This window comes from Miniopterus schreibersii (assembly GCF_964146895.1).
Source record: "Miniopterus schreibersii genome assembly, chromosome: 18".
NCBI lineage: Eukaryota > Metazoa > Chordata > Mammalia > Chiroptera > Miniopteridae > Miniopterus > Miniopterus schreibersii.
This window is the reverse complement of record NC_138121.1, coordinates 7563475-7591420: the sequence shown is the minus strand read 5'-3', so window position 1 is coordinate 7591420 and position 27946 is coordinate 7563475. Positions and strand designations below refer to the sequence as shown.

Sequence of the window (27946 nt, the reverse complement as noted above, 5' to 3'; positions counted from 1 at the left end):
TCGGGAAGGTCCAGAATAGGCCTGGAACCCTCAGAGGGGCAGGGCCTGGGGCCCAGTGTGGGGTGCTCCGTCCTCGGAATCCTGAGTCTCTTGCGTGAGAAGTGGACACTGTGGGAGCTTCCAGCATCTACACCAGTCAGGCAGCAAATTCTGTTCGAAATCGCCCCACAACTGCGAGCTGAGGGATGAGGCCTGCGAGTGGGAGTCTAGGTTAAGAGACCCTGCCCACGGCCTCTGCATCCCTCCCAGTCGTGGGAGGGGTCACAGCACCTCCACACTTGGGCCTCTCCGTCACCAGAGGGTCCACAGAGTGAGGAACCCACTCGGGATCTGCCCCCACAGCCTTGAGAACTCCAGGCAAGCCCCAGCGCCCCCCGCCCAACACCTGTCCCCCTAGCCCCGCCCCTGCCGCCTTCCCATTGGCCGCGCGGGCAGCGCCCATGGCGGCACCGGGCTCTGATTGGCGAGAAGTTCGAAGCCCGCGACCGGGACAGTGGAGAAAATGAGTCGGCCTCGGGCGGGGTTGTGGGGCTGGGCGGCGCCGAGCCGGACCCGCTGGACACACGGCCGGCCTGGAGCGGGACTCCACGCGGGACACGATGCGGCGGCCGGGCCCCAGTGGCCGCCGCCCCCTCCCGCTGGTGCTGCTGCTGCCGCTCCTCGCAGCCGCCACCGCCGCCGCCATCCCCAGCCCCAGCCCCAGCCAGACCGGCGAGGCTGAGGTGATCCCGGGCCGCCCGGCCGGGTAAGCCCCGCTGCAGCCTCCTCTTCCCTGTGCCCCCGCCGCCCAATGAGTGTGGTTATCCGGGAGGCAAAGGACTCTCCTATACGGGGGGAATCGAACCCACTGCCTCGGGGTGCGGATGAAAGAGCCAGAGCGCTTGGATTTGTCAGGGCCCTCGATTTTGGAGGGGTTCGAGTCCGGGGAGAACCGAGGTTTTGACGGGAGTGAGTCCCTCCTGGTGTGTGCGGTGGAGATGGATGTGGCTCCAGGGAGTTCTGGGGTTTCTCTCAGAGAAGGGTCCCAGTTTCTATGGGGGCGGGGCTTTGAGTTCTCCTCGGCCCTCGAACTGGGGTCGGGTTCCCCAAGTTTCTTGGGTGCTTAAGGAGGAAGACTATGGGAGGTTATGAAGGGATTTTATGAGGGAGTTAAGATGTCCTGGTTTTCTAGGGCGAGGGGCGCCCGGGCTCATGAAAAGGGCCACCTGAACTTCCCTCATGAGGAAGACGTGGACTTTTGGGTTGATGGCGGAAGGGCTTGCGGGGAATGGTGCGGGCGGGGGTGTTCCTCAGGTTTCCTGAGGGTTGGAGATGCTCTAGTTCTCCTCGAATTAAAGGATTTCGGGCATGAATGAGGTACCAGTGATTTCGCGGCAAGAGACCCAGAATTTCCTATAGATGTGGGGGTTGTAGCCACCCTCCCTGTCTAGGTGACGAGACCCAAGGAAACGGTCTGCCCAGCACCCCCCGCCCTGCAGCGAGCGCAGCCCTCGGCTACAAAGGCGCTGGGCTGCGCTCCCGCCCGGGTCTCTGCGAATACGTTTAGTAACCCGAGCCGCGCCGGGGGCGGGGCCGGGAAGGGGTTAACCGGGAGAAAAGGCAGGAGGGATGACGGCGAGATTGGGGGTCCCGGAGGTTCCCACCCGGAGGCCTCCTTCCCCACTGGGCCCCTACCGTCTGGAAAGAGTCCACGCGCCTGAAGTCCCCTTCTTAGCATCCCCCCACTGCCCTTCTCTCGGGGCCTGCGTGCGCTCCCTCGTGCCTCGTCCCCCTTAGCCGGGCGAGAATGGATTTGTCTGGGGGGCCCCTCGGTTGCGACGCACTTGCGTCTGAGCTGAAGGCTCCGCTACCCAGAATCTGAGACCCCCTGGGCGCGAAGATTTCTCCAAGAACAACTCTTTCCTCCTGGTCAGGCGGGAAACCGAGGCCCAAAGACCAGGAGACGCTGGCTCCGGGATACACGAGCTTGCAAGGGCAGGAATAGGCTAAAATTCAGGCGTCGGGATTCCCAGTCCCAGGCAGTGGCTCCTTCTGTACCCCCCTCCACCTCAGCACCCTGCTGGACCCACTGTCGAAGGAGGACCCACAGCCGCTGAGGTCTGTGGAAGTGGCGCCACCTGCCGGCTATGCTCGGGATGACGTCTGAGTCCAGGACAGGGATGTGCCCGGAGGGCAGGGGTCTAGATTCCCAGATAGTCTGGGCTGGGAAATATGCTTAGAAACCCTCTTTGAGTCTTTTAAAATTTTTAATCGTTTAAAAAATACTTTAAAATGTCTTTTCCAATAATACTTTACCTCCAAACACTTCAGAAGACAAGTAAAAATAAGGTTGCTATGACCTTCATCCCTAGAGAGGCTAAGCCAATTTGCCTCCCATTGTATAGATAGGGAAACAGGGGCATCTAGCATAGTGCCTCAAGTTCGCCACACATCTATTTCCAGCACCCTCAAGCCTTATCTTGACTTTTCCTCCCCTATGCTCATTGCCTACCTTTGGGGAGTTTTAGAACCTTAGAGACCTGAGTAATTTCCACCCCTCTGTTTATAGTGTTGCTGCTTGTCGCTGCTGCCCAGCCCGATCACCCAGGAGGAGCCGCTGCTTCAGAGGTGGGTTCTCCTAGGTGGGTTATTGGTAGGGGGTGAAATGGAGAAGAAGAGGGGCTGGGGACTCCCTTCCCCACCCCTCACCCCAGTTGGAGATCTGTATGCACTTGATGGAAAGAGGGACTTGGTCCTGTCGTTCTCCACTTAGTCCCTGGCTGTCTCTGAAGCCTCCTGCAGGGTGCAGAGCTGCCCACCTGAAAAGTGTGCAGGCCCTCAGCGGTGCCTGACACCAGTGGCCCCTGCGCTGCTGAGCCCCAGCCCCAGCCCCAGCCCCAGCGTGAGGAAGAAACAGGTGTCCCTTAACTGGCAGCCACTGACGTGAGTGTGTGCAGTCCCTCCCCTACCAAACCCTCAGGCTCTCCCAGCTCAACCATTTCTGGCACATCTTTTGCTCTGCTCTCTGGGTCTCCTCCTCTTTCTCTCTCTCCTCTATCAACTTGTATGTTTCTATTTCTCCTTTCCTGCTTCTTGCAGTCTCTGAAGCTTCCACTCTCCATCTCTCTGTCTCCATCTCCATGTCCCTCTCTCTGTATTTGTTCTTTCCATCTCTGTCTCTTTCTGTTTCTCTATTGTTACCTGTCTTTTCTTCTGTGTCTCCTCTTTCTCTTCCTCCCTTCCTCATGTTTCTCTCACCGTATTTGTCTGTTTCTCGCTGAGACTCTAAAGAACGCCCAAGGCCTGGTCCCTGTAGTGGGGGGGCGGGGGGGGCGGGGTAGAGGGGTGGGCAGAGGCGGTACAGGAAGACCTCCGGGGCTGAAAGGCCCCTTCCAGCTCAGGGCGAGGGGTGTCAGCCTAACCGCGGTGACAGCTCCTTCTCTGCCCCCTCCCACCCAGGCTGCAGGAAGCCCGAGCTCTGTTGAGGCGACGCCGGCCCCGCGGGCCGGGGGGCCGGGCACTGCTGAGAAGGAGGCCCCCACAGCGCGCCCCTGCCGGCCAGGCCCGGGGTAAGAACATCCGCCTTTCCTCTGCCGCCTGGGGGCGGGGGGTTCCGGGCCAGATAAAGCCGTCTGGTTCCCACGGTCCGGCCGCTGCCTAGCCGCCCCCCATTGTAGCTCAGCACCCCACACCAGGACGCGGCCCCCTCTAGGGACCCCAGCATCCGGCCTCAAGAGGTGAGCCCGGGACAGGACCAGACGCCGGCCAGAGGTGCTGACCTGCGGGGGTGGGGCCGGGAAACCAGGCGACCGGGCTCCCCGCGGCCAAAGAGGGGGGCGCTGTCCCGCCAGAGAGCGCAGCCGAACTAGCCCAGACAACAAAAGCGATTGTGCGGGTTGGCGCCTGCCTGGTCACTGAATGCCCAAAATTGCCGGGCGGCTAGAGGCCAAAGGCCTCCCCTTGCTTCCCTTGCTCTTCTCTCGCTCCAGCTCTCACCCTGGGCTAGCACACCCCCTAGTTTTAACCACCCTCAAAAGTACCCCTCCTGCTGTGGCCTTCAGCCCAGATGTGTCCCCTCCTCCCTAAAGTCTTCCAGATGTGGGCCTCTGGCCAGAATATAAGGACCCCCGCCCACAGCCTCAGTCCACCGTTTCCCCTTATCCATTCTGACTTCTCCTACCAGGTGCGGGGGTTTCTGGTCAGATGTTAGTGTATCCCCAAAGCCTCCTGCCCCGCCCCCCCAGCCTCCTGCCCACCATCCAGACCCCCCAATTTCTTCATGTGCCCAGGTGCACTAACTCTTCTCTCCCCTAGATGTGCCACCTGGCTGCCCAGATGTGCCGTGACAGCTCCCCTATCCATATGAAGCCCCTTTCTCTGTACCTAGGGCAGAAAATCAGCCCTTAGCCTCCTCCCCAAATGCGGCCCCCACTTCTCCTTCCTCTTTATGGATTCAGCCCTGTCTAGGGGGAAACGGCCCGCCCCCACCTGTTCCCTTCCTCCCCGCTCCCCTGCGGGCCCCATTCACTTGTTGGTGCGAGGGGGGCAGAGGGGGCGCCCCCCTCCCCCTGCGAGTCTAGCGCCCAGCCTGCGCGCCTCTGGCTGCGCGCCCAGCCCCACGCGCCCCCGCGCGGCCGCCGGGGAGGGAGTGGTGGGGAGGGGGGGGCCTGAGCGGGGGCGCGGCCGTCCTCCCCCGCGGGCGGGCGGGTGCGGCCGGGCCCCTCGGGCGGGCTGGGGCGGCGGCGCGGCCGAGCGCGGCGCTGCAGCCATGGCGGGCGGCGCGCGGCTGCTCTGGGTGTCGCTATTGGTGCTGCTAGCGCTGTTCTGGCCGCAGCCGGGACAGAGTCAGCCGCGAGAGCGCCTCCGCGTGCGCTTTACCCCAGCGGTGTGCAGCCTGCGCTGCGTCCATGGGCCCACCGGCCCTCGCTGTACCCCGATCTGCGCGCCCCGCAACACCACCAGCGTGGACAGCGGCGCGCCCGGCGGGGCGGCCCCGGGGGGACCCGGCTTCCGCGCCTGTGAGTGCGGGGTGGTGGTCCCGAGGGAGGGGTTCCCATGGGGAGGAGGAACCCCTGGGGATGGGGGAAACAGTCACCCAGGGAGAGGGAGCCCAGATTCCCTGTGCTGGGGGATCCTTGGTTACCTAAGATAGGGAGCTTCAAATTCCTGGCTTTTGGGGTTTGGTCCTGATTTTTCAAGCAATGGGGTTCTCAGGGACCTGTGGCGTCCCACGTGAGGGGATTGAGGCCGACTTTCGAGCCTTTGAGTCAAAGTTGGGGATACCAGAACTGAGGGCCCTGGGAGCTTGGGGAAAGGGAGCCTGATCGAGGCTGTAATGGGTCCCTGAAGACCAAGGGATTTTCAGGGCCTGGGTGGGGGGGGATCCCAGTTTCTGCGTCTATGGATGAGAGGAATTAGGAAAATTCAGGATGGGAGTGCCTATGTGGAGGGGGACTGGGGTGAGGAAAGTGGATCCAGAGAGCTGAGAGGAGGGTTGAAGGAGGGTTTCTGCAGGACCCTGAGTTGCAAGGGTCACACGTGGGAGAGAAATCCAGACAGGAGACTTAGAGGATGTGGTGCCCCCTGGGGGCAGAGGGGACTGGAGGAGGGTGCACACCAGGCACCCCTAGAGATGGGAAGCCCCCAAGGGTTCAGGTGAGGTGGGGAGATCATGCCACCTGTTTGCCCCAGGGTGTGAGGATGGGTTGGCTCTCAAGGTCGGGGCCTACCTGCCCCCAACCCAAGAGGCCCTCTGGAGTGGGGAGTGGGGGCCCCTGGCGCAGAAAACTCGCCCAGCCTGGCCCCCAGCCAAACCAGCCCTTGCAGCGTGAGCTCATCTCCCGCCTGAGCCCCCGCCTGCTGCCACTCCTTCTCTCCTCCCCTTCCTCCCTCCTTCCTTCACTCCCTCCCAGCCCAGCCCCAACGCGCCCGTGCCAGGCGCCGTGCCCAGGCGGGTGCCAAGCCCCTGGAGGCACAAGGAGGGGCATGTGAAAGGGGGCTGACCTCCGCAGGACCCCGATGTCCTCAGCTCTCACTTCTCCAGGGACATGGGGGGTGGAGTTGGCCATGCCCATCTAGCAGCTTGCCCTAGCATGGCAGCCCTCAGGGAGCTGGGGGGGGGGGGGGTGGTGGTGGTGGGGGGACTGCTTTCAGGCCAAGAGAAGGTGGAGAAATGCTCTGAGTCTGGAAAGCGCCCTCCAGACCTAGCTTGATTATCACAACCCCCAGCAGAGACCTTTCCTGGAATCTTGATTTCTAGTTAAGCTTCTCCTAGGCCTGTCACTCATTTAAGAACCCCTATTAGAGTACCCTGGAGTCCTGACCTAGCTCCCCTAACTAGAGGAGCCCAGAGTCTCTGCCCTCAGACCTTAAGTCCCATCTCCACCCCCATCAATAGACTCTAGAGAAAAGCCCTTCCAGTGAAGTTTCCTCCCTCCCATTCTTCTGATATAATCCCCAAACTGTGCTCCTCACCAGAGAATTCTGTAGTATTTTCCTCAGCTACTGTTTCCCACTTTCCAGAGAAGCCCCAGACTACAAACCCTATACACCGATAACTCCACTTCCTACCTGAATTCTCTTCCCACAAAAGACTACCATTTTCCTATATTTCCAACTGAGTCCCATCAGAGATTCCTAATTCCTGTCTTTCCAAGTCCTTCTCTTCCAGCTGACCCCCTTCCCAGGAACTTCTGACCACCTATCTATCTTCAGAGAACCTCAGAGTTAGTCTTGATCAGCTGATTAGGATTCCAGGCACTGCTCTCTGCAGGCAGTCTTTAAACAAAAGACTTGGGCACCTAATCCCTTAGCTGGAAGGAGAAGGGGGATTCCACAGTATCTTAGTCTTCCCAGACTATTGAGGCTCTAGAGTGCTGGGGACTCCCTGGAATCCCACTTCTCCTTCTAACATTGTTCTCAGCACCCTCAAATTGGCCATCCCCTAGAAGGCACTAGAGTTCTCTTTTCTAGGTAATTCTCTCCAAAAGACTTAATGGACTCCTGTTGAATGGGTGCCTCGGTTCCTGTGAGCTAGGCTCTTCCCCTTTCCATTCCAGAAAACTTGAGCAGTCTTTGAACCCTGGAATAATGCCCTCTAGCTGATCTCCTCCCAGGAGTCCAGTCTCTTTACTCTTCTAAATTGAGGAGGCTCTCTCTATGCCTTCCTCTCTCCAGCGTGTGGCTCAGAATACCACACACGCCTTCCTGGACGGCTCCGGCCCCCTGCCCCCTTCCTCCCATCCACACAGCTGTCTCCAGCTGTTCTCGGTCGCCCCTGGGGAGAAAGGGAGGGGGTGCCCTGGAAGCATAAGTCCGTCCCTCTTTGGCTCTACGGTCCTGGGGCTCCCCAAGGATCCGGAATGCGGAGCCACCGCCCTACCCCCGCCGCGCCCCTCTCTTTGTTTACACCGCCGCACAGCTGGCAGTACCCCGCCCAGAGGTGGCCTGGGGCCCAGCGAGTGCGCGCACAGAGAGAAGGCGCGTTCCCGCTGACGGCCCCGCCCGGGGGGATACTGGAGGCGGGAAGCCAGAGCTAGAACTCTGGAGCCCTAGCCAAAGGGGAGGTGGGCGGAGACATAGTGCGGTGGGCGGAGCTAGGGCGCCCAGATAGGGAGGTGGGGTGCGAGAGGCGTGAACGAGTAAGCCCGGGCAAATCAGCGTAAGGAAAGGAAGTGGGCGGAGCTAAAGGCAGCGAGTTGGATAACTTGATAGGCGGAGTTTAGAATCCCTGGAGTGGAAGGTGATGTGGGCGGGGCGGCAAGGGGGCGTGGTGCCAGGGAGTGATTAAAATGTGGTTTTAGTCAATGCTAGGGACTAGCTGGGTCTTAGGGGCTAGAACAGCAAAACTCGCGGCCAGACGGTGAGATGAGCGGGGCTAAATGCTTACCGAAAGGGGGCCAAATGTATGATGACGCAAGATGATTTGGCTTTGGGTGGTGGGCACACAATGCAGTATACAGATCATGTATCATAGAAATGTACACTTGAAATCTATATGATCATATTAGCCAACGTCACCCCAATAAACTTAATTTTAAAATAAATAAATAAATGCTTACGGAAAGCTAGAGTGGGCGGGGCTGAGCCAAACCAGGCGGGGATAGCGCTGTGTGGGCGGGGCTGGTACGCTGGGGACTCAGGAGGAAAGTAGGACTGGAGAGCAGAGGCGAGATAACATGAAAGTGAAAGAGCCTGAGGGCGTGGTGAGCCAACCCAGTCGGGGAAGCTATACCGCAGCGTTCTGGGCAACTGGAATGAGCCAATGCAAGTGGCCAAGGATTGGTGGAGGTGGCACAAGACAGCTCAAGGGGTAGCGACTTAGCAGTGCGTGATACCTTTGAGGGTGCAGTTATGTTAAGGATTGAGCTAGTTTGGGTGAGCTGGCCCCAGGGATGCCTGCCAGAAGGGTTGCTGACTGAGTGTCCTCGCTCTCCCCCCAGTCCTGTGTCCCTTGATCTGTCACAACGGTGGTGTGTGCATGAAGCCTGACCGCTGCCTCTGCCCCCCGGACTTCGCTGGCAAGTTCTGCCAGTTGCATTCCTCGGGCGCTCGGCCCCCAGCCCCGGCCATGCCAGGCCTCACCCGCTCGGTGTACACCATGCCACTAGCCAACCACCGCGACGATGAGCACGGTGAGGAGAGTGCGGCCGGGGTCCTCTCCTACCCCTCTGTCCACCACCAAGCCATTCCTCTGACCCCCACCTCTCCTGCCTTCCCCTGAGGACGCTTCTACAGTGCGCCCTCCCGCCCATTCCAAGCCCCACTCCTTAAGAACCCGGGTATACACCACTTTGCCCCGCGGTACCTCCCTCCAGGTGTGGCGTCTATGGTGAGCGTCCACGTGGAGCACCCGCAGGAGGCGTCCGTGGTGGTGCACCAGGTGGAGCGTGTATCCGGCCCTTGGGATGTGGCGAACGCCGAGGCAGTGGCGCGGGCGGAGGCCGTGGCTCGGGCGGAAGCGGCGGCGCCCTACACAGTGCTGGCTCAGAACGCTCCCCGCGAGGACAGCTACTCGGACGCCTCGGGCTTTGGTTACTGCTTTCGGGAGCTACGCGGAGGCGATGTGAGAGGAGGCTGGTGGGGAGGGGCCCTGAGCGTGCCACTGCGCTGGGGCGCACTCACTCAACACTTCCCCACAGTGCGCGTCCCCGCTGCCGGGGCTCCGGACGCAGGAAGTCTGTTGCAGAGGGGCCGGCGTGGCCTGGGGTGTTCACGACTGTCAGTCGTGCTCGGAGCACCTGGGTAAGCCCCAGGACGTCCCCGAGGTGCTCGGAGCTGGGGAGCGGTGAGAACCCCGCTGCTTCCCAACTCTGCCCAACGATAAACCGTGACCTCAAATTAGCCACGCCTACCCGGTTGTGGGGATCACTTCCAGCCTAGACTTATCCATACGTTCTGGGTCCGCCCACCCCACTTTCTGACTTTGGCTACTCTGTTCTCACCCTGCCTTCGTGCCATGGCCCCCAGTCATGCATTTCTGAAACCTCCCACATTGTCTTCGGTCAGACCGCCAACTTAGGGCCGACCCTGAACTCAAACAACACCCAACACTTTTTAGTGCCTTCCACCCCACTTTCGTCCCCGTGCACTCCATTCTCCTCCTCTCGCCCCCAACCCACCCCTCTCCTCTCTCTACAGGGAGCTCTGGGCGAGTGGGAGCCCCAGACGGTCCGTGTCCAACTGGCTTTGAAAGGGTTAATGGGTCTTGCGAAGGTGAGGTGGGACGGGGTGGAAGGGGCTTGACTCTAGGGGCGGGGCCGACAGGGAGGTCGTCCCTGACGTCACTGGGACCACTCCATCCCTCCTGGCAGATGTGGATGAGTGCGCGACTGGCCGGCGCTGCCAGCACGGGGAGTGTGCCAACACCCATGGTGGGTACACGTGCGTGTGCCCTGACGGCTTCCTGCTGGACTCATCCCGCAGCAGCTGCATCTGTGAGTCACCAAGAGGGGACTGAGGCTGGGTCCCACGTCCCGCTGTGCCCTCAGACCTGTCCCAGAACATCCCTGGACCTTTAATTTTCTTAGACACCCCCAGAGCCTCCGAGACTCCCAGGTCTCTTATTAGATCCATCTCAGACTTCCTGGACCTTCTTCAGCCATTTCTAAGAACCCCTCAAACCTTTTGTTTCCAGATCCCTTCAGGTCCCCAGACTTTCTTCAACTTCTCTCAGCCTCACCGCTCAATCCCTTCACCTTCCCCCACCAGACCTTCAGACCCTGACACCTTCTTAGATTGTCTCATTCACCCCTCAGACTCTCCTCAGGCCCCAAACCTTTCCCAGACCTCCAGACGCATCATTTCTGTCTCAGGCCCCCTCAGATCTCTCCTGAAATCCCCTTGAATCCACCAAATCCTCCCTGAGTGCCCTACCTCTCAGATCCCCTACCCTCCCAAACCCTCTCTAAAAATGTCCTCCCCCTCCCCCAGCCCAGCACGTGATCTCGGAGGCCAAGGGGCCCTGCTTCCGTGTGCTCCGCGACGGCGGCTGCTCGCTGCCCATTCTGCGCAACATCACCAAACAGATTTGCTGCTGTAGCCGTGTGGGCAAAGCCTGGGGTCGGGGCTGCCAGCTCTGCCCACCCTTCGGCTCAGGTGAGCGCCTTCTGCCGGCCCACCCCTAGACTTGATGCATACAATGCCCACTCTAGGCCCCACCCCAGAGCCCGCCCCCAGTCATTGAGGCTCACAGCCCCCAAACCTGGTTGGGGCCTACCTAGTCTTGGGCACCGCCCAGCCTCTGAGACCAGCTACCCTCAGACTGTAACTCTGCACCAGGCCACACCCATCCTTAGACACCTATCCCTGAGACACAGTACCTTCTTCTGAGCATAGCCTCCAGCTTTGGCCACTCCTAGCTCTTGAGATATGCTGCCTGTCCAACCAAGTCCCCATGCTTTAACCAAGTCCCCAGCTCATAACACTACTTTCAGCATAGGCTCTGCCTTGGGCCCCGCCCCAGACACTGCCCTCCCTGGAAATCTAGCTTTTGCCTAAAACCAGACTCCACAAGGGACCTCACTGTTTCCTGGCCTTCAGCCTAGTCTCTGTAGACCCCAAACCAGACCCCATCACCATCCCAAATAGGGAAAACCATCCTTGCCCCCACACTTGGCCTCTGAGATGTCCCAGTCTTTGGCCAGGATACCACCCCATCCCAGCATTTAATCCAAACCCCTGACATACTCCCAGGCCAACCCTTATCCCCAGTCAAGGCCAGACCCTTTCTCTCTCTCCCTCTCTCTCTCTCTCTCTCAATCCCCCCTGCTTTCATGCCCTCTCTCTGCCTCTCTCTCTTCCTTTCCTGTTCCCAGAGGGTTTTCGAGAGATCTGTCCTGCTGGTCCTGGCTACCACTACTCGGCCTCCGACCTCCGCTACAACACCAGACCCCTAAGCCAGGAGCCACCCCGAGTTTCCCTCAGCCAGCCCCGTGCCCCACCCTCCACCGCTCGGTCACCCACAGGTGAGCTGGTTTCTGGAAGAGGGGGTGTTATCCCTAAGGGGCTGCCCCAGCCCCATAGGGAAAGGAAGAGAGGAGTGGGGACACCCAAACCCAGGTCTCTACTCACTGACAGCCTTTCTTTACCAGGCTTTCTGCCCACCCGTCGCCCAGAACTTCGGCCTGAACCTCGGCCGGGTCCTGAGCTTCCCCCACCCAGTATCCCGGCCTGGACTGGTCCTGAGGTCCCAGAATCAGGTTTGGTAGAGGGAATCCAGGGCACTGATGGGGATATTACAGGTGGTGGTCTTAGAAGGAGGTTTCAAGGATAGAACAAACAGGATGCAACAGCCAGGGGAATAAAGGAGGGTGGAAAGAGATAAAGGTATGGAGGGTTGGGTGGTGGTTACCTCAAGATCTGGAGTAGGACAGGCCTGGCTTCAAGTTCTCTGTTAATTGAGCAAGTCATTGAACCTCAGTTTCCTCATCTGTAAAATAGGAATCATTGTGAAGATTCAGTGATCTGTCTCTGAAGTGTCTGGCACATATTAAGTGCTCAGTTAATGCTAGACAAATAATTATTTTCATGAGGGCACTAAGAATGTACCTGAGCAGAGAATTGAAGAGCAAAACATTTAAAAATATAGACTTTAGGGTGGTCTTACGGGGAAATTCAGGAGAGGATCTGATGAAAATGTCCCACCATAAAAGAGAAGATGGTCACAGGTGGAAAGACTGGGCTTGGAGAGGGACATCATGAAGGTGTTTTAAGCAGAGGATCTGAGGGGATTGTACTGGGATGAATGGGGCAGAGGTATCAGAGATGGAGGAACCCTGGCTGACTGGCCCCCCAGGTCCCTCCGCGGGCATGTGTCAGCGCAATCCCCAGGTCTGCGGCCCGGGACGCTGCATCCCACGGCCCAGTGGCTACACCTGCACGTGTGATTCCGGTTTCCGGCTCAACCCGCAGGGCACACACTGCACCGGTAAGCTAGACAGAGTGAGTGGGCGGAGGCGGGGCGGGGGACTGTGCCAGGTCACCTCCTGAACAGCCTCTTCCATGCCCTCAGACGTGGACGAATGTCGCCGCATGCCCCCGCCCTGTGCTCCCGGGCGCTGCGAAAACGTGCCAGGCAGCTTCCGCTGCGTGTGCGGCCCCGGGTTCCGACCTGGCCCTCGGGCTACGGAGTGTCTGGGTGAGAAATCTGCTCCACCGGGCTCCAGGCTTCACTTCTGCATGGATCTCTCTCCCGCTGTACCCCCAGAGCAGCTCCCGCCCTCTCATGCTCCCCCAAGCCTCTTCGGCCCTACTATTGCTGCCCTGGCCCCTGGCCCCTGGCCCCGTCTCCCTCTTAGACTAGCTCTCTCTCTCCCTTAGGCCCCTCCACTGCCTCCCGGTCCCTACTCTACTACTGCCCTACCATTCTCCTGGGACCAGATCCCCGCTCTGCTCTCCCTTGGCTCCTCCCCTCCCAAGTTCCAGACCCTTGGCCTGGCCCCTTCCATGTGCCAGACTAGTTCCCCACTGTCCCCAGGCCCCACCCCTGTCCTACAACTGCAGAAACCTAACTACTGACCACGAACCCTGATTCCCACCCTGACACACCAGTGCTGCATTCGTCCCAAGATTTCCCCTTCCCTCTCCCCTTTACTTGGTCCCCAAAACTTTCCTTCCCTCCCTTGCCCTGCCCAGGCTCTGCTCTTCACACATTGCCCCTTCATCATTCACCTCTCAGCTCCTACCCAAGTGGGGTCCCCAGATCTTGTCTTGCCCTCAACACTGAAGCCCCATCTTTGTCTTAAATCTCCCTACTCCGAACCCCTCCCTACTGCTTCTGTCTCCCTCCCATGCTGGCTCGGGTTTAAGCTAGGCTGCAAGGAGTGTGTGTGTGTTGGGGGGGGAGATTGTCTGCCCCAGTTTCAGCCGCCTGGCTTGTGCCCGCAGACGTGGACGAGTGCCACCGCGTGCCACCGCCCTGTGACCGTGGGCGCTGTGAGAACACTCCAGGCAGCTTCCTGTGTGTGTGCCCTGCTGGATACCAGGCTGCACTCCACGGAGCAGGCTGCCAAGGTGAGGGACTGGAAGGGGCAGAGGGGAAGGGGATGTGGGTGGTGAGGTGCAGAGCAGCAGTGATGAGGAATGGAGAGACCGAGCAATCAGGCTGACTGATGGGAGACAGGAGCCAGGTTCTGAGAACCAGTCCTGCAGCCTGATGGCTGTAGAGACGGACATGGGGATAGAGGCCAACTAATGGGAAACAGAATGACTGAGTCATGGAGGATGGATATGTCCGTTATGGGGGTCAGTAGAAGGTCCACACTGGTGGGGACTAGAAAGGCAGAGTTCTAGGAGGCAGACAGGCAGCTTATAATAGAGGTTGAAAACATAGAGGGATAGAAAGTGGAAAGTTAGAATGACAAGAGATAGGGTGGCTGAGTGACAGAGACAAGGGGAAAGAGTGATTGGGGACAGGGTGGTAGAGGGTGCAAAGTCAGAGCAATGGAGGTCAGGGAGGCAGAGTGTAGCATGGACGGCATAAAGGAGGTATGACACAGGTCCCTTGCCCTCTCAGATGTGGATGAATGCATCCAGAGCCCGGGCCTCTGTGGCAGAGGGGTCTGTGAGAACCTGCCCGGCTCTTTCCGCTGTGTTTGCCCGGCTGGCTTCCGGGGCTCAACATGTGAGGAAGATGTGGATGAGTGTGCCCAGGAGCCACCACCCTGTGGGCCAGGCCGCTGTGACAACACGGCAGGCTCCTATCACTGTGCCTGCCCTGCTGGCTTCCGATCCCGAGGGCCAGGGGCCCCCTGCCAAGGTGAGGGTGCTGAGTCCAAGCACACTTCACCCCATTTACTGTGGGGGCTGGAGATAGACATGGTTGGGGGGCACAGAGACAGGGTGATGGAGCTCAGTGGTGGAGGACAGGAGCAGAAGGGTGGGGGAGACAGGATGGGGAGGGTCTGACTCCAGAGTCTTCTCCCCTTTCTCCAAATATGAAGGCGTTCTCATTTTACCTCCCTTTTTTGGATGATACTCTTTTGCTTGTGGGACCCCTGAGAAGGTGACAACTCTGAGGCAGGAAGGCCACTTGCAGGAGGTGATGTCCAGGCCTCACCCTGGCAGCTGTAGAGGGACCATGAATGGGGAAACAAGGAAGGAGGGGGCAGCCTGGGCAAAGTCCAGGAGGCTGCTTCCAGACTGGGATGCTGAGGTGGGTGGTGATGGAAATGGGGATGGGTCCAGGCCCCTTCCTCAGCCCCACTGGTCCCCACTGCCCCAGATGTGGATGAATGTGCCCGTAGCCCCCAGCCCTGTGCCTATGGCCGGTGTGAGAACACAGAAGGCAGCTTCCAGTGCGTCTGCCCAACAGGCTTTCAACCCAACTCCGCTGGCTCTAAGTGCGAGGGTGAGTCTGGGGAGGAAGAGAAGACTGTGGGTGGGTGCAGGGGCTGTTGGACCACTCCTTCAAGTCATACTCTCCCCTGCCCTTCAGATGTGGATGAGTGTGAGAACCACCTGGCATGCCCTGGGCAGGAGTGTGTGAACTCACCCGGATCCTTCCAGTGCAGGGCTTGTCCTGCTGGCTACCACCTGCATCGTGGCCGATGTACTGGTGAGATTAGGTCCTAGTTGTGACCTTGGACCTGCATCATGACTTCTGACCTAGATGGTGACCCCTGTCCTGGACTACAGCCCACACCTGGTCCATAACCTCCTGAACTGGACCTCAATTCCTCTACTGAATCACAACCCCCAGAGTATGACTGTGACTTTTAACATATAGACTATAGGCCCCTGACTCAGACTGCAGTTCCTGACCTGGATCACAACCCTTGACCCTGAATGTGACTTCTTGCTCTGTGCCCCATGAACCTTCAACTTGACATTTGACCCTAACCATGACCCTTGCTAATAACCCCTTACCACAACTCTATAGCAATTCTGACCCTCCTGACCCTGCCTGTCCCTGGTCCTGTGTGTGACTTGTGACCCCTGAACTTGACTGTGACATTTGACCTAATCATAACTCCTGACCATAATCCTGACCACAACCCCTGACTGTGCAACCCTTGCTCCTGTCTCTTTCATTGCCCCTATCTCTTCTCAGAGTCCCTTCGCTGGGCCCTGATTGAGTTCATGGTTCCTGGCCCAAACCCCTGACTAGAGGCAGAATTCTGGACCCTGACTATAACTCCTGACCCTAATTGGTCTCAGACCCCAGTCACTGACTCTGACCCTTGATTCATCAGGATGTCATCCAATGACCCTTGTTTACAATACCTGACCCCTTACCCTAATTAATGTATGAGCTCTGTACCAGTCCAGAGTTCCTTCACCTAACCCCAGGATCCTGGCATAGGGAGTTCCCAGAAACCCAGACCCACAGGACCCCCGATCATGGTCCCCAGGATCAGGGAACCCTGGTCTCCCCAACACAAGACACTTCCCACCTCCTCCAGACCCCTTGCTCCAACGAATTCCGTCCAGTGTGTCTCTAGACTGGACCCCTTGTGAAACCCCCATTCCCACAGATGTGGACGAATGCAGTTCGGCTGCCTCCTGCGGCCCCCATGGCCACTGCACTAACACCGAAGGCTCCTTCCACTGCAGCTGCGAGCCTGGCTACCGAGCGCCGGCCGGCCGGCCTGGGCCCTGCGCAGGTGGGCAGGACGGGCAGGGGCGGGAAAGCCTGTGAGATGGGCATGGGTTCCTAGGCGAAGCCTGTTGGGGAGGTGAAAGCTGGACTGAGGAGCTGTGGGTGGAGCGTAGGAACCCCCCCCATGGGATGCGGCTTGGGGGACAAGAGGTCACTTTGTGGGCGGGGCTTGGGTCTCGGGGGCGGGCCCGGTGACCCCCAACTCTATCTCGCGTACCCTAGACGTGAACGAGTGCCTTGAGGGCGACTTCTGCTTCCCCCACGGCGAATGCCTCAACACCGACGGCTCCTTCGCCTGTACTTGTGCCCCCGGCTACCGGCCCGGACCCCGCGGAGCCTCTTGTCTGGGTCTGTACCCAGGCTGGGCCTGGACCCGGAAAGGGTGGTCTTATACCAGGAAAAGGCAGGACCAGTGGAAGAGGGCGGAATGGGGAGTCCGAATTCTGGACTGCAGTCTAGACGTTTCTTGGGGGCGGGGCTTGCGGGCCTGGGGCTGAGCAGGGAGGGGAGGAGTTTGGGGAGGAAAGGGGAGGGGCGGAGTCTGGACAGCTGGGCAGTGATTGGAAAGGACGGGGCCTCAACCCGTCGGAGGGGTGGGGCTTGCGGGGAAGGGCGGAGCCTAAGGCAGGTCGGGGAAGGTGTTGACTGTCTCCGCGCCAGAGGGGCGGAGAGACGGCTGTGGAGGGGAGTGGCCGGTAGGTTAAGCAGAGTAGGAGGTGGGTCCGGTTTTGGACACTGTCCCGCAGACGTGGACGAATGCAGCGAGGAGGACCTCTGCCAGAGCGGCATTTGCACCAACACCGACGGCTCCTTCGAGTGCGTCTGTCCTCCGGGACACCGCGCCGGCCCGGACCTCGCCTCCTGCCTGGGTGAGAGGCCCCGCCGCCGCCTGATCCCTTCCTCCCTCCCTCCCTCCCTCTGCCTCCCGTCTCCCCTCCTCTGCCCTCTTCCTCTCTCGCCCTCTTCTCTTGCCTCCCCCTCCTGTCATCTCTCCTCCTTGACTGCCCCATATTTTCTCTTTGCCTCCCTACCTCTCCTGCTTCCCCTATCCGATCGCCCTGTCTCACCCCTCAGACGTGGACGAATGTCGCGAGCGGGGCCCGGCCCTATGCGGCTCCCAGCGTTGTGAGAATTCCCCCGGCTCCTACCGCTGTGTCCGAGACTGCGACCCTGGCTACAACGCGGGCCCTGAAGGCACCTGTGACGGTGAGACCACTGCCCTAGCCCCTAAGTTACTGGAGTTGGTTCTTTTAGGGACCACCTGCTTCACAGACTTGTAGGGATGGAAAGGGCCCCAACCAATGCACTTAACTCTCTCCCTATCTCTGTGCTGGAAATAAACCACCACTGTGTCTTTATTTTTTATTTTTCTTTCTTAAAATTTTTGTTTAGTTTTTTTATTTGCCAATTACAGTTGACATTCAATACTCTTTTAATTTTTGTTTTAAAAAAATTTAGTGTATCTTGTATTTTCTTGTGGAGGCAAAGTGGGAGGATGGGGAAATCACTACTATCAGGAACTAAGCCCAGCCTTGCTTCCAGAAGCAGGCCATGCCCCCTCTTCCAGTGGAGTTATCCCAGTAAGATACCTCCTGGAAGTCAGCTTCCCTCCCCCTTTCCGATCAGATGAAAACTCCCTGTTTCTCCCTCTTCAGGCCTCCTTTCTTTGGACCTGCCCTCTTCCCACCTTCCACCACTCTCTCTCCTTCCAGCTGTCCCTCCAAAGAGGTGCAACTTCTCTTGTCCTGGGCCCCATCCTTTCCCAATGTGAAATTCCCCAGGTTTCTCCAAGCACTGCCCCCTGCCCTCTTAAACTCCGCCCTTCAAAGTGCTACTTGTCTCTCCAGATTCAGTCTGTTGCTTTTCCTAAGACTTCTCCAGGCCTTGGGAACTGCAGGTCTACACCTTCCAGACTCTGCTCCACCTTCAGACCACCCCTTTCCTATTCTTCTTTTCCATGCCTTCCCACCCCTCCATGCCCCTGCCTCACCCCTCACCTCCCAGCCCTCCTGCCCCGTTTCCCCAGCAGTCTCTGGCAGAGTACTGGATGGGACAGGAGGCTAGGACTCATCTAAGACATTGTTTTGGATGGAGTATGGGGTCAGCATTTTGTGGAACAGATGAAATGACTGTGGGCTGCCTTTGGCTCTCTGGTTGCCAGACCTCTGACTCATGGAAACCTAGTTTCAGGGGCTCTCTTTCACTAATCCCACAAGAATGCACTAAGCACCTGCTGTGTGCCAGACACTGGGGTTGCAACAGGCAGTAAGTCAAACAAAATCCCTGCCTTCATGGAGCAGCCATGTGAGGGGAGGACAGACAAGAAATAGGTAAATTAATTCAAAACTCACTCAGCAAACAATCTGGGGCACCTACTGTATGTTAGATACTGTTCTACACCCTGGGAATACAGTGGGGAACAAGACAGACACAAGCCCCTGCTGTTGAGGAGTTTGCATTCTAGGGAGGTGGCTATAATATGTCAAGTTTAAGAAGGAAAATGTAGCAGGATAAATGGGCAGAGATGACAGGGCAGTGGGGGAGCAGGTGCTAGGAGGGCTTGACCTAGACACTTGAGTGAAGTGAAGGAGGAAGGCATGTAAATAGCTGAGGGAAAAGTGTTCCTGACAGAGGGAACAGCAAGTGCAAAAGCCTGAGGTAGGACCATGTTTGGGCTATGGGAGAAATGGCAATCAGGCCTTTGGAGTTATCACCACTGTCAATCTTAAGAAGCTCAGACTCCTATCATAGCAGATTCATAGAGACTTCTCAGGAACCTGTAAATCCTGTAAAACCTGTCCCCACTCTTGCAGATGTGGACGAGTGCCAAGAATATGGTCCAGCTATTTGTGGAGCCCAGCGCTGTGAAAACACCCCTGGCTCCTACCGCTGCACGCCAGCCTGTGACCCTGGCTACCAGCCCACACCTGGGGGCGGATGTCAGGGTGGGTGTCCACCGGGCATTGGGTGAGTTGTAGGGGAGATAGAAGGTCCAGCAATGGCCTGACTGTGTGCTGGTTGCAGATGTGGATGAATGCCGGAATCAGTCCTTCTGCGGGGCCCATGCCGTCTGCCAGAATCTGCCTGGCTCCTTCCAGTGCCTCTGTGACCAGGGCTACGAGGGGGCTCGGGACGGGCGTCACTGCGTGGGTACGGGGCTCCAGGGGGTGGGTGGGACCAGAGGGTGGGGGAAAAGGTCGGTCAGGCCCAGTCCTTTCTATAGATTTGAACAATGTGAACTTTGGAGGGTGTGGAATTTAGACCTTGGGATATAAGATCATCTTTAGGAAACTGTTTTCATTCAGATTTAATTGGGGGATGCTTTAAAAAAAATCATACATAAAGTATGTAAAATGCACTAATCTTAAATGTACATAAACATTCTTTATTTTTCCTTTTTTTTTTTTTTTGAGAGAGAGAGATGAGAGAAAAACATTGATAGGTTGTCTCCCACAACTTAGGTATGTGCCCTGACTGGGAATCGAACCTGACACCTTTTGGTGTATAGTACAATGCTCCAATCAATTGAGCCATCCAGCCAGGGCTTCCCAACATTTTATGAAGATATTTTCTAAACATACAGTATGGCCTATATTCTATTATCATTTTATTATACTTGCTTCCTCACATATCTATCCATGAATACACCTAAATTTTTGGATAGATTTAAAATTGAATTATAGGCACCAGTATACTTCTTTCTAAATTCTTCATTATGCATATTATTAACCAGAGTTCAATATGTATTTACAAATATTTTCATTTGAGGTCCAATTTACATACAGGGAAATGAACGAATCTTAATTATACATTCTCTAAGTTTTGACAGATGCCAACACAACCAGTTATGTTTATTTAAAAGGAAGTAAGACCATGAAGTCCTGGGATGTATTTGAACTTCAGGCACACTTGGATCCAGGAATTGTAACAAGGCTACCTGTCTTCTTCTCTCAGCTCTGCTTTCCTCTGTTGCATTTATTTTCAGGCAGACCCTCTTTACACAGTGACAGAGGTGGCCCTAGCACCTCTGGCTAACATCCTCATCTTGGCATCCCTAGCTACAGAGGGAGGCTTTTTCTCATTATGTCCAGCGGAAGTCCCAGGACTGGCTTTGATTGGTCCAGCTTAGGCACTTCCTGTCTCTGAACCAGAGAAATGCAGCAATCTGATTGGCTGTGCCTGGCACTTGTTCCCATGCCTAGGAGTAGATGTAGCCCCGCTCAGAACACATGGGCTCAACATGGAGGGGTAGAGGGCTCTCAAGGGAAATTCAGGGTTTGTCATCAGAGGAGAAGACGATGACAGGGCCGGGCCATTAAAAATACCCATTATATTTGAAAGCTCCGACTTTTAGACCTTTGAAATGAGAGTTTACCACCACTGACTTCCACCACCCTGTTGTCTCCTGCTCACAGATGTGAATGAATGTGAAACACTACAGGGCGTGTGTGGAGCAGCCTTGTGTGAGAATGTGGAGGGCTCCTTCCTCTGTGTCTGCCCCAACAGTCCTGAGGAGTTTGACCCCATGACTGGACGCTGTGTTCCCCCACGGACTTCTGCTGGTGAGACTGATGTCAGCATCTATTCAACCGATGGCCACTTGCCCCGCAGGAAAATGACGTGGCCTGACTATTGCTGATGTGGACAGCTGCCATCGCCTAAATGCCACTGTCTTTTTCCCATTGCTTTTAGATAGAGTGGAGGGGGGGAGCGATGAGGGAGAGAGGGAAACATCGATGTGAGAAAGACACATGGATTGGTTGCCTCCCACACTCATCCCAACTGGGACCGGGGATCGAGACTGCAACCCTTCGGTGCTCTGGCCAATGCTCTAACCACTTGGCCACACTGGCCAGAGCAAATGCCAGTTTTTTTTGTTTGTTTTTTTAAAAATATATCTTTACTGATTTCAGAGAGAAACATCAATGATGATAGAGTCATTGATCAGCTGTCTCCTGCATGCCCCCTGCTGGGAATCAAGCCCACAACCCTGGCATGTGCCCTTACCAGGAATCGAACCATGATCTCCTGGATCCTAGTTCAATGCTCAACCACTGAGCCACGCCTGGCTGGGCTAAATGCCAGTTTTAAACAACAAAACACTTCAGAACTCATGGGTTAACTTGGGTAGTGGGATTCAGTTAGGAGAACTAGATCCTGGCCCTGCCTGACTTTACCAGATTTCTATTCTGGGCACTGGAGACACAGTGGTGACCAGGGAAGATCACTCTGTCTTAAAGACACTCACAGCACAGTAGAGCTGACAGAGACATCACTACATGGTGACAACCCATATAAATCAGGGCTGGGATAAAGAAGCACAGGCCAGAGGGAATGAACCTGTCCCAAGGAAAGGCTACTGGGTTGTGGGACTCCAGGGGAAATGCTTGCCCCAGACCGAGAGAAGAGTTAGGGAGGGCTTCCTATAGGAGGGGATGTCTGAGCTGAGAGCAATAGGATGAGTAGAAATGAGCCAGGTGAAGTGGATGAGGGCAGAGAGAGCAAGGACAAAAGCAAAGATCTGGCAAGGCAAGAGAGGGCCTGGCATGTTGGGGGAACTGAAGTAAGTTCAGGGAGGTACTTTACAGAGCAAGGGAAGGAGTTGGGAGAGAGGCTGCAGAAGGAGGCTGGTGCCAGGCCACACTGACTCACCATAGTCAGGAGGCTAGACTTGTCCCGAGGTTACCCTGGCACCATGGGAGGGTTTTGAGCAGGAGGGGAGGTATAATCAGATTTTAAAACCTCCTTTGGCTGCCCTGTGAAGGTGGGTTGGAGGAGGTGACCCTGGGTGCTGGGAGACTAGGCATCAGGCTGGGGCAGGGCCCGGGATCAAGGCAGCAGCCACAGGAGGGGAAGAAAGGGTGGGTGGGAGAAATAATCAAGAGCCAAGTGGACATGTTGTGAGGCTGCCTGGGTCGGGGAGAGGTGCCCTGACCCAGGCCTAGGTTTGGGGATGAAGACTCCGAGGCCAATTTGGAACATGTTGGATGTGAGAGCCCAGGGAGGCATCCAGGAGGTCAGGGAAACCCCCTTTCCTCCTATGAAAACTCAGTGGCCATATTGAGCCAGAAGCCTGGGAGAGTGTGAGGTGGGGAGGCAAGAAGTACAGAAATGACAGGAGGTAAGAACAGGAGAAAGGGACAATGACAGAGTGGGGTCTAGTTCTGCCACTAATGGCTGGGAGCCCTTTGGGCCTCAGTTTCCCCATTTATAACATGGGGGCTGGAGGCTCAGCCTACACTGGTTAAAGCTTCTTGTCTCCCCAGGCACCTTCCCAGGCTCGCAGCCCCAAGCACCTGCCAGCCCTGGTCTGCCAGCCAGGCCACCCCCACCACCTCCACCCCGCCGGCCCAGCCCACCTAGGCAGGGACCTGTGGGAAGCGGGCGTAGGGAGTGCTACTTTGACACAGCAGCTCCAGATGCTTGTGACAACATCCTGGCTCGGAACGTGACGTGGCAGGAGTGCTGCTGCACCGTGGGTGAGGGCTGGGGCAGCGGCTGCCGCATCCAGCAGTGCCCAGGCACAGAGACAGGTGGGCATGGGCTGCTGGGTGGGCACAGGGCTGAGGGTTTGGGTAGTGGGCATGAGGCGGAGAGGTGGGCACCAGCAGGCATGAAGCTAAAGACTTGGGCAGGGAGCATTGGGCCAGAGAAAGCACTGAGACAAGTGGGAATGAGCAGGCCCAGAGAGGGCTTAGCCTTGTCTCTGTGTGCAGCTGAGTACCAGTCACTGTGCCCCCACGGCCGGGGCTACCTGGCGCCTAGCGGAGACCCAAGCCAGCGGAGAGGTGAGGCCAGACTTTAAGCCCCACCCACCCTCAGCGCGCGGGGGTGGGGGTGGGGGTGGGGGGGGTGGGGGTTATCCACCCACCACGTCTGTTTTATCTCCCTTTCTCACCCTGTTTCTTGGTCTCCTCCCACCCCATCTGTCTCGGTCTCCATCTTTTCCTATCTCTACCTCTGAGTCTCTATCGCCACCTCTGTGTCTCTCTCTTCCCTGGTTATGCCACATAGCCACACACTCCCCTCCCCCGCATCATCCACCCCACCCCACGCCCTGGCCCCCACCCATCTGTTGGTGGAAGCACGCCTCTGACCATCCTTCCCGCAGATGTGGACGAGTGCCAGCTGTTCCGAGACCAGGTGTGCAAAAGTGGTGTGTGCGTGAATACGGCCCCAGGCTACTCGTGTTATTGTAGCAACGGCTACTACTACCATGTCCAGCGACTGGAGTGTGTCGGTACGAGCCCCCCCTCCACCATTCCCCAAAGAACTCTCCCGGGCCCTCCACCACGCCAGCCCCTCTCTGGAATGTGGCCACCACCAGGAGGAAATCCTTCCTGGAGTCCAGACCCCATCTGTCACTGTCAATGCGCCGGGGAACTGGGAAAGGGTAGCGGCTGCTTTTCAACCACCCCCCACCCCTCCCTGCCACCCTAGATAATGACGAGTGCGCGGACGACGAGCCGGCTTGTGAAGGGGGCCGCTGCGTCAACACTGTGGGTTCTTATCACTGCACGTGCGAGCCCCCACTCGTGCTGGACGGCTCGCGGCGCCGCTGCGTCTCCAACGAGAGCCAGAGCCTCGGTAACCCCGCCCACGCCGCCCACGCCCCGCCCACGCCGCCCAGCCCCCTGATTCCCAGCTTCCTTTGTGCACGTTGGGGGAATTGGCCCTACCTTATATGACCGTAGTGAAGAATTTTATTTTTAAGGACAGAACAGGAACTGGCCTCAGTGTTAAAGGCATGCTCCCTGTTATTTCCCTCTGTATCTCTGACTCCATCTTTCTGTGGGTTTCTGTCTTTAGGTTTTTCTCTGACATTTTCTGAGACTATCATTGTTTCTGAGTCTGTTTCTTTCTGTCTCTCTCTGCATCTTTGCTGACCTGTTTTTCTTTGAACCTCTGTTTGGATGTGTTTGTCTCTTTCTCTTTGGGTTCTTTCTCTTTTTTTGCCCACAGACCCCAAACTCTGTTCCTACAGCATCCCCAAACACTTCATTCAAACAATGCTCAGCAAGGAAAATCAACTTCCCCAAGGTATCCAAGCCCTCCAGAGGCCAGGCTTGGATAGAGCCTTCTCAGACCCTATCTCCCAGCCATCGGAACCCCTCTGCTCTCTCCTATATGACAGCCTCATGCCAGACCAAGCCCTGCCCTCAATTCAGAACCTTGAAACTACCTCAGAGGGCTTCTGAGAGTCAGATCACAGCTGATGAGAAGGATCTGGTGATAGGCAGAAGTCACTGGGCTACTCCAGCCGGAGAGGAGGATCTAAGTGTCAGTCCCACCCTGATGCATGTTGTCTTTGCCCTCAGAGGACAACCTGGGAGTGTGCTGGCAGGAAGTGGGGGCCGACCTTGTGTGCAGTCGCCCTCGGCTGGACCGCCAGGCCACCTACACAGAGTGCTGCTGCCTCTACGGGGAGGCCTGGGGCATGGACTGTGCCCTCTGCCCCGCCCAGGACTCAGGTACTGCCACCTGCCTGGGCCACACTCAGAGGCCCTGACCCTCAGGCTCCAAACCCAGGCCTTAGATCTCTTAGTCTTAGACCCAGTGTAAGCTTCCTAGATCTCCCCAAACTCGGCCCCTGAGACCCCCCCCATGTCCCAGCCCATTCCTAAATCTTGGTTCCTTAGCCACCAAGTCACATCCCAAACACCTCTGAGTCCTATAGGCAAGTCCCATAGTTCCAATCCCATAGGGCCCTGAGGTCTGGTCTCTCTGACCCTCAAATCCTGGTCTCCAGAATCCCAGAACGACCCATGAGACCCCCTCCCCCAAATCCTGGACTCTTTGACCTCCAATACCAGGTGCTCAGACCCCACCATCCTGGCCCACAGACTCTCTGGTCATAACCCACAGGCCTCCAAGTTCCAGTGCCTTGGACACCCATATTCAGGTGCCTAAAACCCCAACACACAGCCCCAGAGATCCCCAGCTCTTGGCTCTTAAAACCCTTGATTCCCCCAATCCTCAGCCCTTGGGAACCCAGCCCAGCCCCAGGCCCAGAGACCCCATCCTCGATCCTCAGACCTCCAGGTCCTGTGGCTCAAATCCCCCCCCCCCAAGCATCTTGGTCTCTCAGACCCCCAGTAGCAGTTTTTGGGAATTCCCTGTCCTGGTCCCTAAAACACCAGCATCCCATTACTTTATACCCCTAACCAGAGTTCCCATGGGTCCCCCAAATTTCAGCATGTTGGACCATAACTTGTAGCTGCAGTCCTTAATACTCCTGACCCCAGCACCTTGAAACCCTAGTCTCAGCCTTGGACCCTCCTTCCTGGCTCCAGAACCCCTGAGCCCCACCCTGCAAGCCCAGTCCTCTCCTCTGAAGCCCCTTCCATGCCTCATCCCAAGGCCCTCCCACCCTCTCCTCTGGGTTCTTTCCACCCTCTCCTCTGGGGACATGAATGGTGGGTGCAAGGCAAGCAAGGGATGACTGTTAGGCTTGTCTCCTGTTTACAGATGACTTTGAGGCCCTGTGCAATGTGCTCCGCCCCCCTGCATATGGCCCCCCGCGGCCAGGTGGCTTTGGACTCCCCTACGAGTATGGCCCAGACCTAGGTCCACCTTACCAGGGTTTTCCATATGGGCCTGAGTTGTACCCACCACCTGTGCTACCCTATGATCCCTACCCACCGCCACCTGGGCCCTTCGCCCGCCGGGAGGCCCCCTACGGGGTTCCACCCTTCGACATGCCGGACTTTGAGGATGATGGTGGTCCCTATGGAGAATCTGAGGCTCCTGCTCCACCCGGCCCGGGAACCCGCTGGCGCTATCGGCCCCGCGACACACGTGGCTCCTTCCCAGAGCCTGAGGAACCTCGCGAAGGCAGAGGCTATGCTGGTGAGCACTGCAGGCTGATAGGGACTCCGAGGAGGACTGAGCTGTGCAGATATGGAGACTGGGAGGAGGGAAGGAGAGAGATGCAGAAACGAAGAAGCCAGGGGGAGCGACAGGCTCAGAGAGCTGGGAAAACACAGATGCAGTCGGACAGAACAGAGACACACCTGTAGACCTACCAAGAAAGAGGTGCGGACACAGGGAAAGCTAGGGAGAGCACAGCGCCCCCTGGAGAGGGATGGACCGCTCAGAGAGGGACATACAGAGCCAGGGGCACGCCCAGCCTTGGGGAAATAAGGGAGAGAAGGCACAGACCCTGAATCAGGGAGTCTGCGCTCTCCGCAGGCGCCCTTGCTGGGCCCTACGAGGGGCTGGAGGCGGAGGAGTGCGGGATCCTGGATGGCTGTGCCCACGGCCGCTGCGTGCGCGTTCCCGAGGGCTTCACCTGCGACTGCTTCGACGGCTACCGCCTGGACATGACCCGCATGGCCTGCGTCGGTGAGAGGCTGGCCAGGGCCAGCGTGCCTGGGGAGAGGGTGGAAGCCCTGACTTCAGGTGGGTGCTTAGTGACGTCAAGGGGAAGGGCCAGCCCAAAAGGAGCAGCCTCACTTCAGGAAAGCGGAGCTTGACCCCAGTGCCGTGGCTGGGCTGGAAGCAGGGTAGGAGGGTAGAATCCTGCAGGCGTGATAGTTAATGATTCCCAGTGCTACCTTGGGTTAATTTGCTTGACCTCTTTGGAGAGCTTCAGTTTACTGGTCTGTAAAGTGGGAATATGAATCATGTTTGCCTAATTTAGACAGTAGTAAGCAGGACTCTAGGGGAGTCGGAGAGAGCTCAGACTCAGTCCAGCAACATTCTGTGTGACCTGACCAGGTTTTTGCTAAGTTTTTCTCATCTGGAGTGACTGAAGTCATAGAACCCATTTCAAAGACTTGTAAACATCATTAATACTGACTTACAATGACACTGAGGCCTCTGTGTAAACCAAGGCTCAGAAAAGAGAATTGAGTTCCCCGAGGTCTCACAGCCGAGATATAGCAGGGGACTGGGCACTCAGAGCCTTTGAGAGCTGGTTTGAGAACCCGCTGAGCAGAGTGCAGGCTTGCTGTGTGACACTGAGCAAGGGGCTTCCCCACGCTGGGCCTCTGTTTGCACATATGTCAAATTGAATCACAGAACCTACTTCATAGGGTTATTAGGATAAATTTAATACAGGTAATGTGCTTAACTCATGTCTGGTTTGGAGTAAGCATTTACTGTGGTTGATATCATCGTCAGTATTATTTCCCTAACAAAAACCTAGCGACTTAGGGGCTATCGAACCCATCTTACGGAACACAAAGCTGAGGCACAGAGAGGTACAGCCACCTGTTCAGGCTCACACAGCCGGCAGATGGTAGTGGTCGGGTTCAAGCTCAACCAGGAGGCTCTGCACCCGCATCCCTCAGCCCCAGGAGCCTCAGGGGCCAGGGAACCGAGCGCCCAAGCTCCCAGCCCTGAGTGGCAGCGCTCCTTCTACCCCCTTCCCCAGACATCAACGAGTGTGACGAGGTCCAGCCGGCCGCTCCCCTCTGCATCAACGCGCGCTGCGTCAACACCGACGGCTCCTTCCGCTGCGTCTGCCGCCCGGGATTCGCACCCACGCACCAGCCGCACCACTGCGCGCCCGCCCGCCCTCGGGCCTGAGCCGGGCTGCCCCCGACGCCCTCCCCGCGCCTGCGCACGCGGTCTTCCCGCCGCGGGTTCGCGCCAGCCCGCTTGTGCGCATGCGCACAGGGATGCCCGCCGGGACAGATTGAACGACTGACCGACAGATGGAAGTGGGGACGCCCTTCACTGCTCCTGCCACCCCAGCCGCTCCCACCGACGCCGCAGGCCCGGGCCTCGCTCACAGACCCCTTCATATTTCCTCCCCTTTTTATAAAAGTTCTCAATTAAAAAACACCTATTTTGTACCTTTTGCCTCTGCCTGCCTGTGCTTCTCAAAGTCTAGCTCGGGCTTGTTCTTTGAGCCACTAAATC

At 57.5% G+C, this 27946-nt stretch overlaps 1 protein-coding gene across 4 annotated transcripts; it reads left to right on the top strand.

Annotated features, from left to right (window-relative positions):
- The first annotated feature begins 537 nt into the window (after positions 1-537).
- On the top strand, positions 538-27883 carry LTBP4 (latent transforming growth factor beta binding protein 4). Of its 4 annotated transcripts, XM_081119956.1 has the most exons (33): positions 538-745; positions 2549-2607; positions 2772-2922; positions 3439-3548; positions 8421-8612; positions 8796-9043; positions 9120-9222; positions 9619-9693; positions 9792-9914; positions 10411-10575; positions 11295-11444; positions 11571-11678; positions 12275-12406; positions 12491-12616; positions 13366-13491; positions 13994-14236; positions 14702-14827; positions 14915-15034; positions 15954-16082; positions 16301-16426; positions 16825-16947; positions 17153-17284; positions 18892-19023; positions 19103-19228; positions 20494-20640; positions 22345-22611; positions 22795-22866; positions 23190-23318; positions 23519-23665; positions 24397-24549; positions 25547-25927; positions 26270-26422; positions 27456-27883. In XM_081119956.1, the coding sequence occupies exons 1-33, from the start codon at positions 600-602 to the stop codon at positions 27608-27610; spliced, it is 4875 nt and encodes a 1624-aa protein (XP_080976082.1). In that variant the 5' UTR covers positions 538-599; the 3' UTR covers positions 27611-27883. The 4 variants fall into 4 exon arrangements, with proteins under 4 accessions (XP_080976082.1, XP_080976081.1, XP_080976084.1 ...); XM_081119955.1 differs by having other exon boundaries at positions 11295-11678; XM_081119958.1 differs by lacking the exons at positions 538-745; positions 2549-2607; positions 2772-2922; positions 3439-3548 and adding an exon at positions 4710-4997.
- Positions 27884-27946: the final 63 nt, after the last annotated feature.

Bases quoted from the DNA above. Each gene is read 5' to 3' on its own strand.
- LTBP4 (XM_081119955.1), top strand. From the start codon at position 600: ATGCGGCGGCCGGGCCCCAGTGGCCGCCGCCCCCTCCCGCTGGTGCTG. The intron at 2,608-2,771 runs GTGGGTTCTCCT...CTGTCTCTGAAG, and splicing joins GAGGAGCCGCTGCTTCAGAG to CCTCCTGCAGGGTGCAGAGC. The intron at 20,641-22,344 runs GTGAGACTGATG...TTGTCTCCCCAG, and splicing joins TCCCCCACGGACTTCTGCTG to GCACCTTCCCAGGCTCGCAG.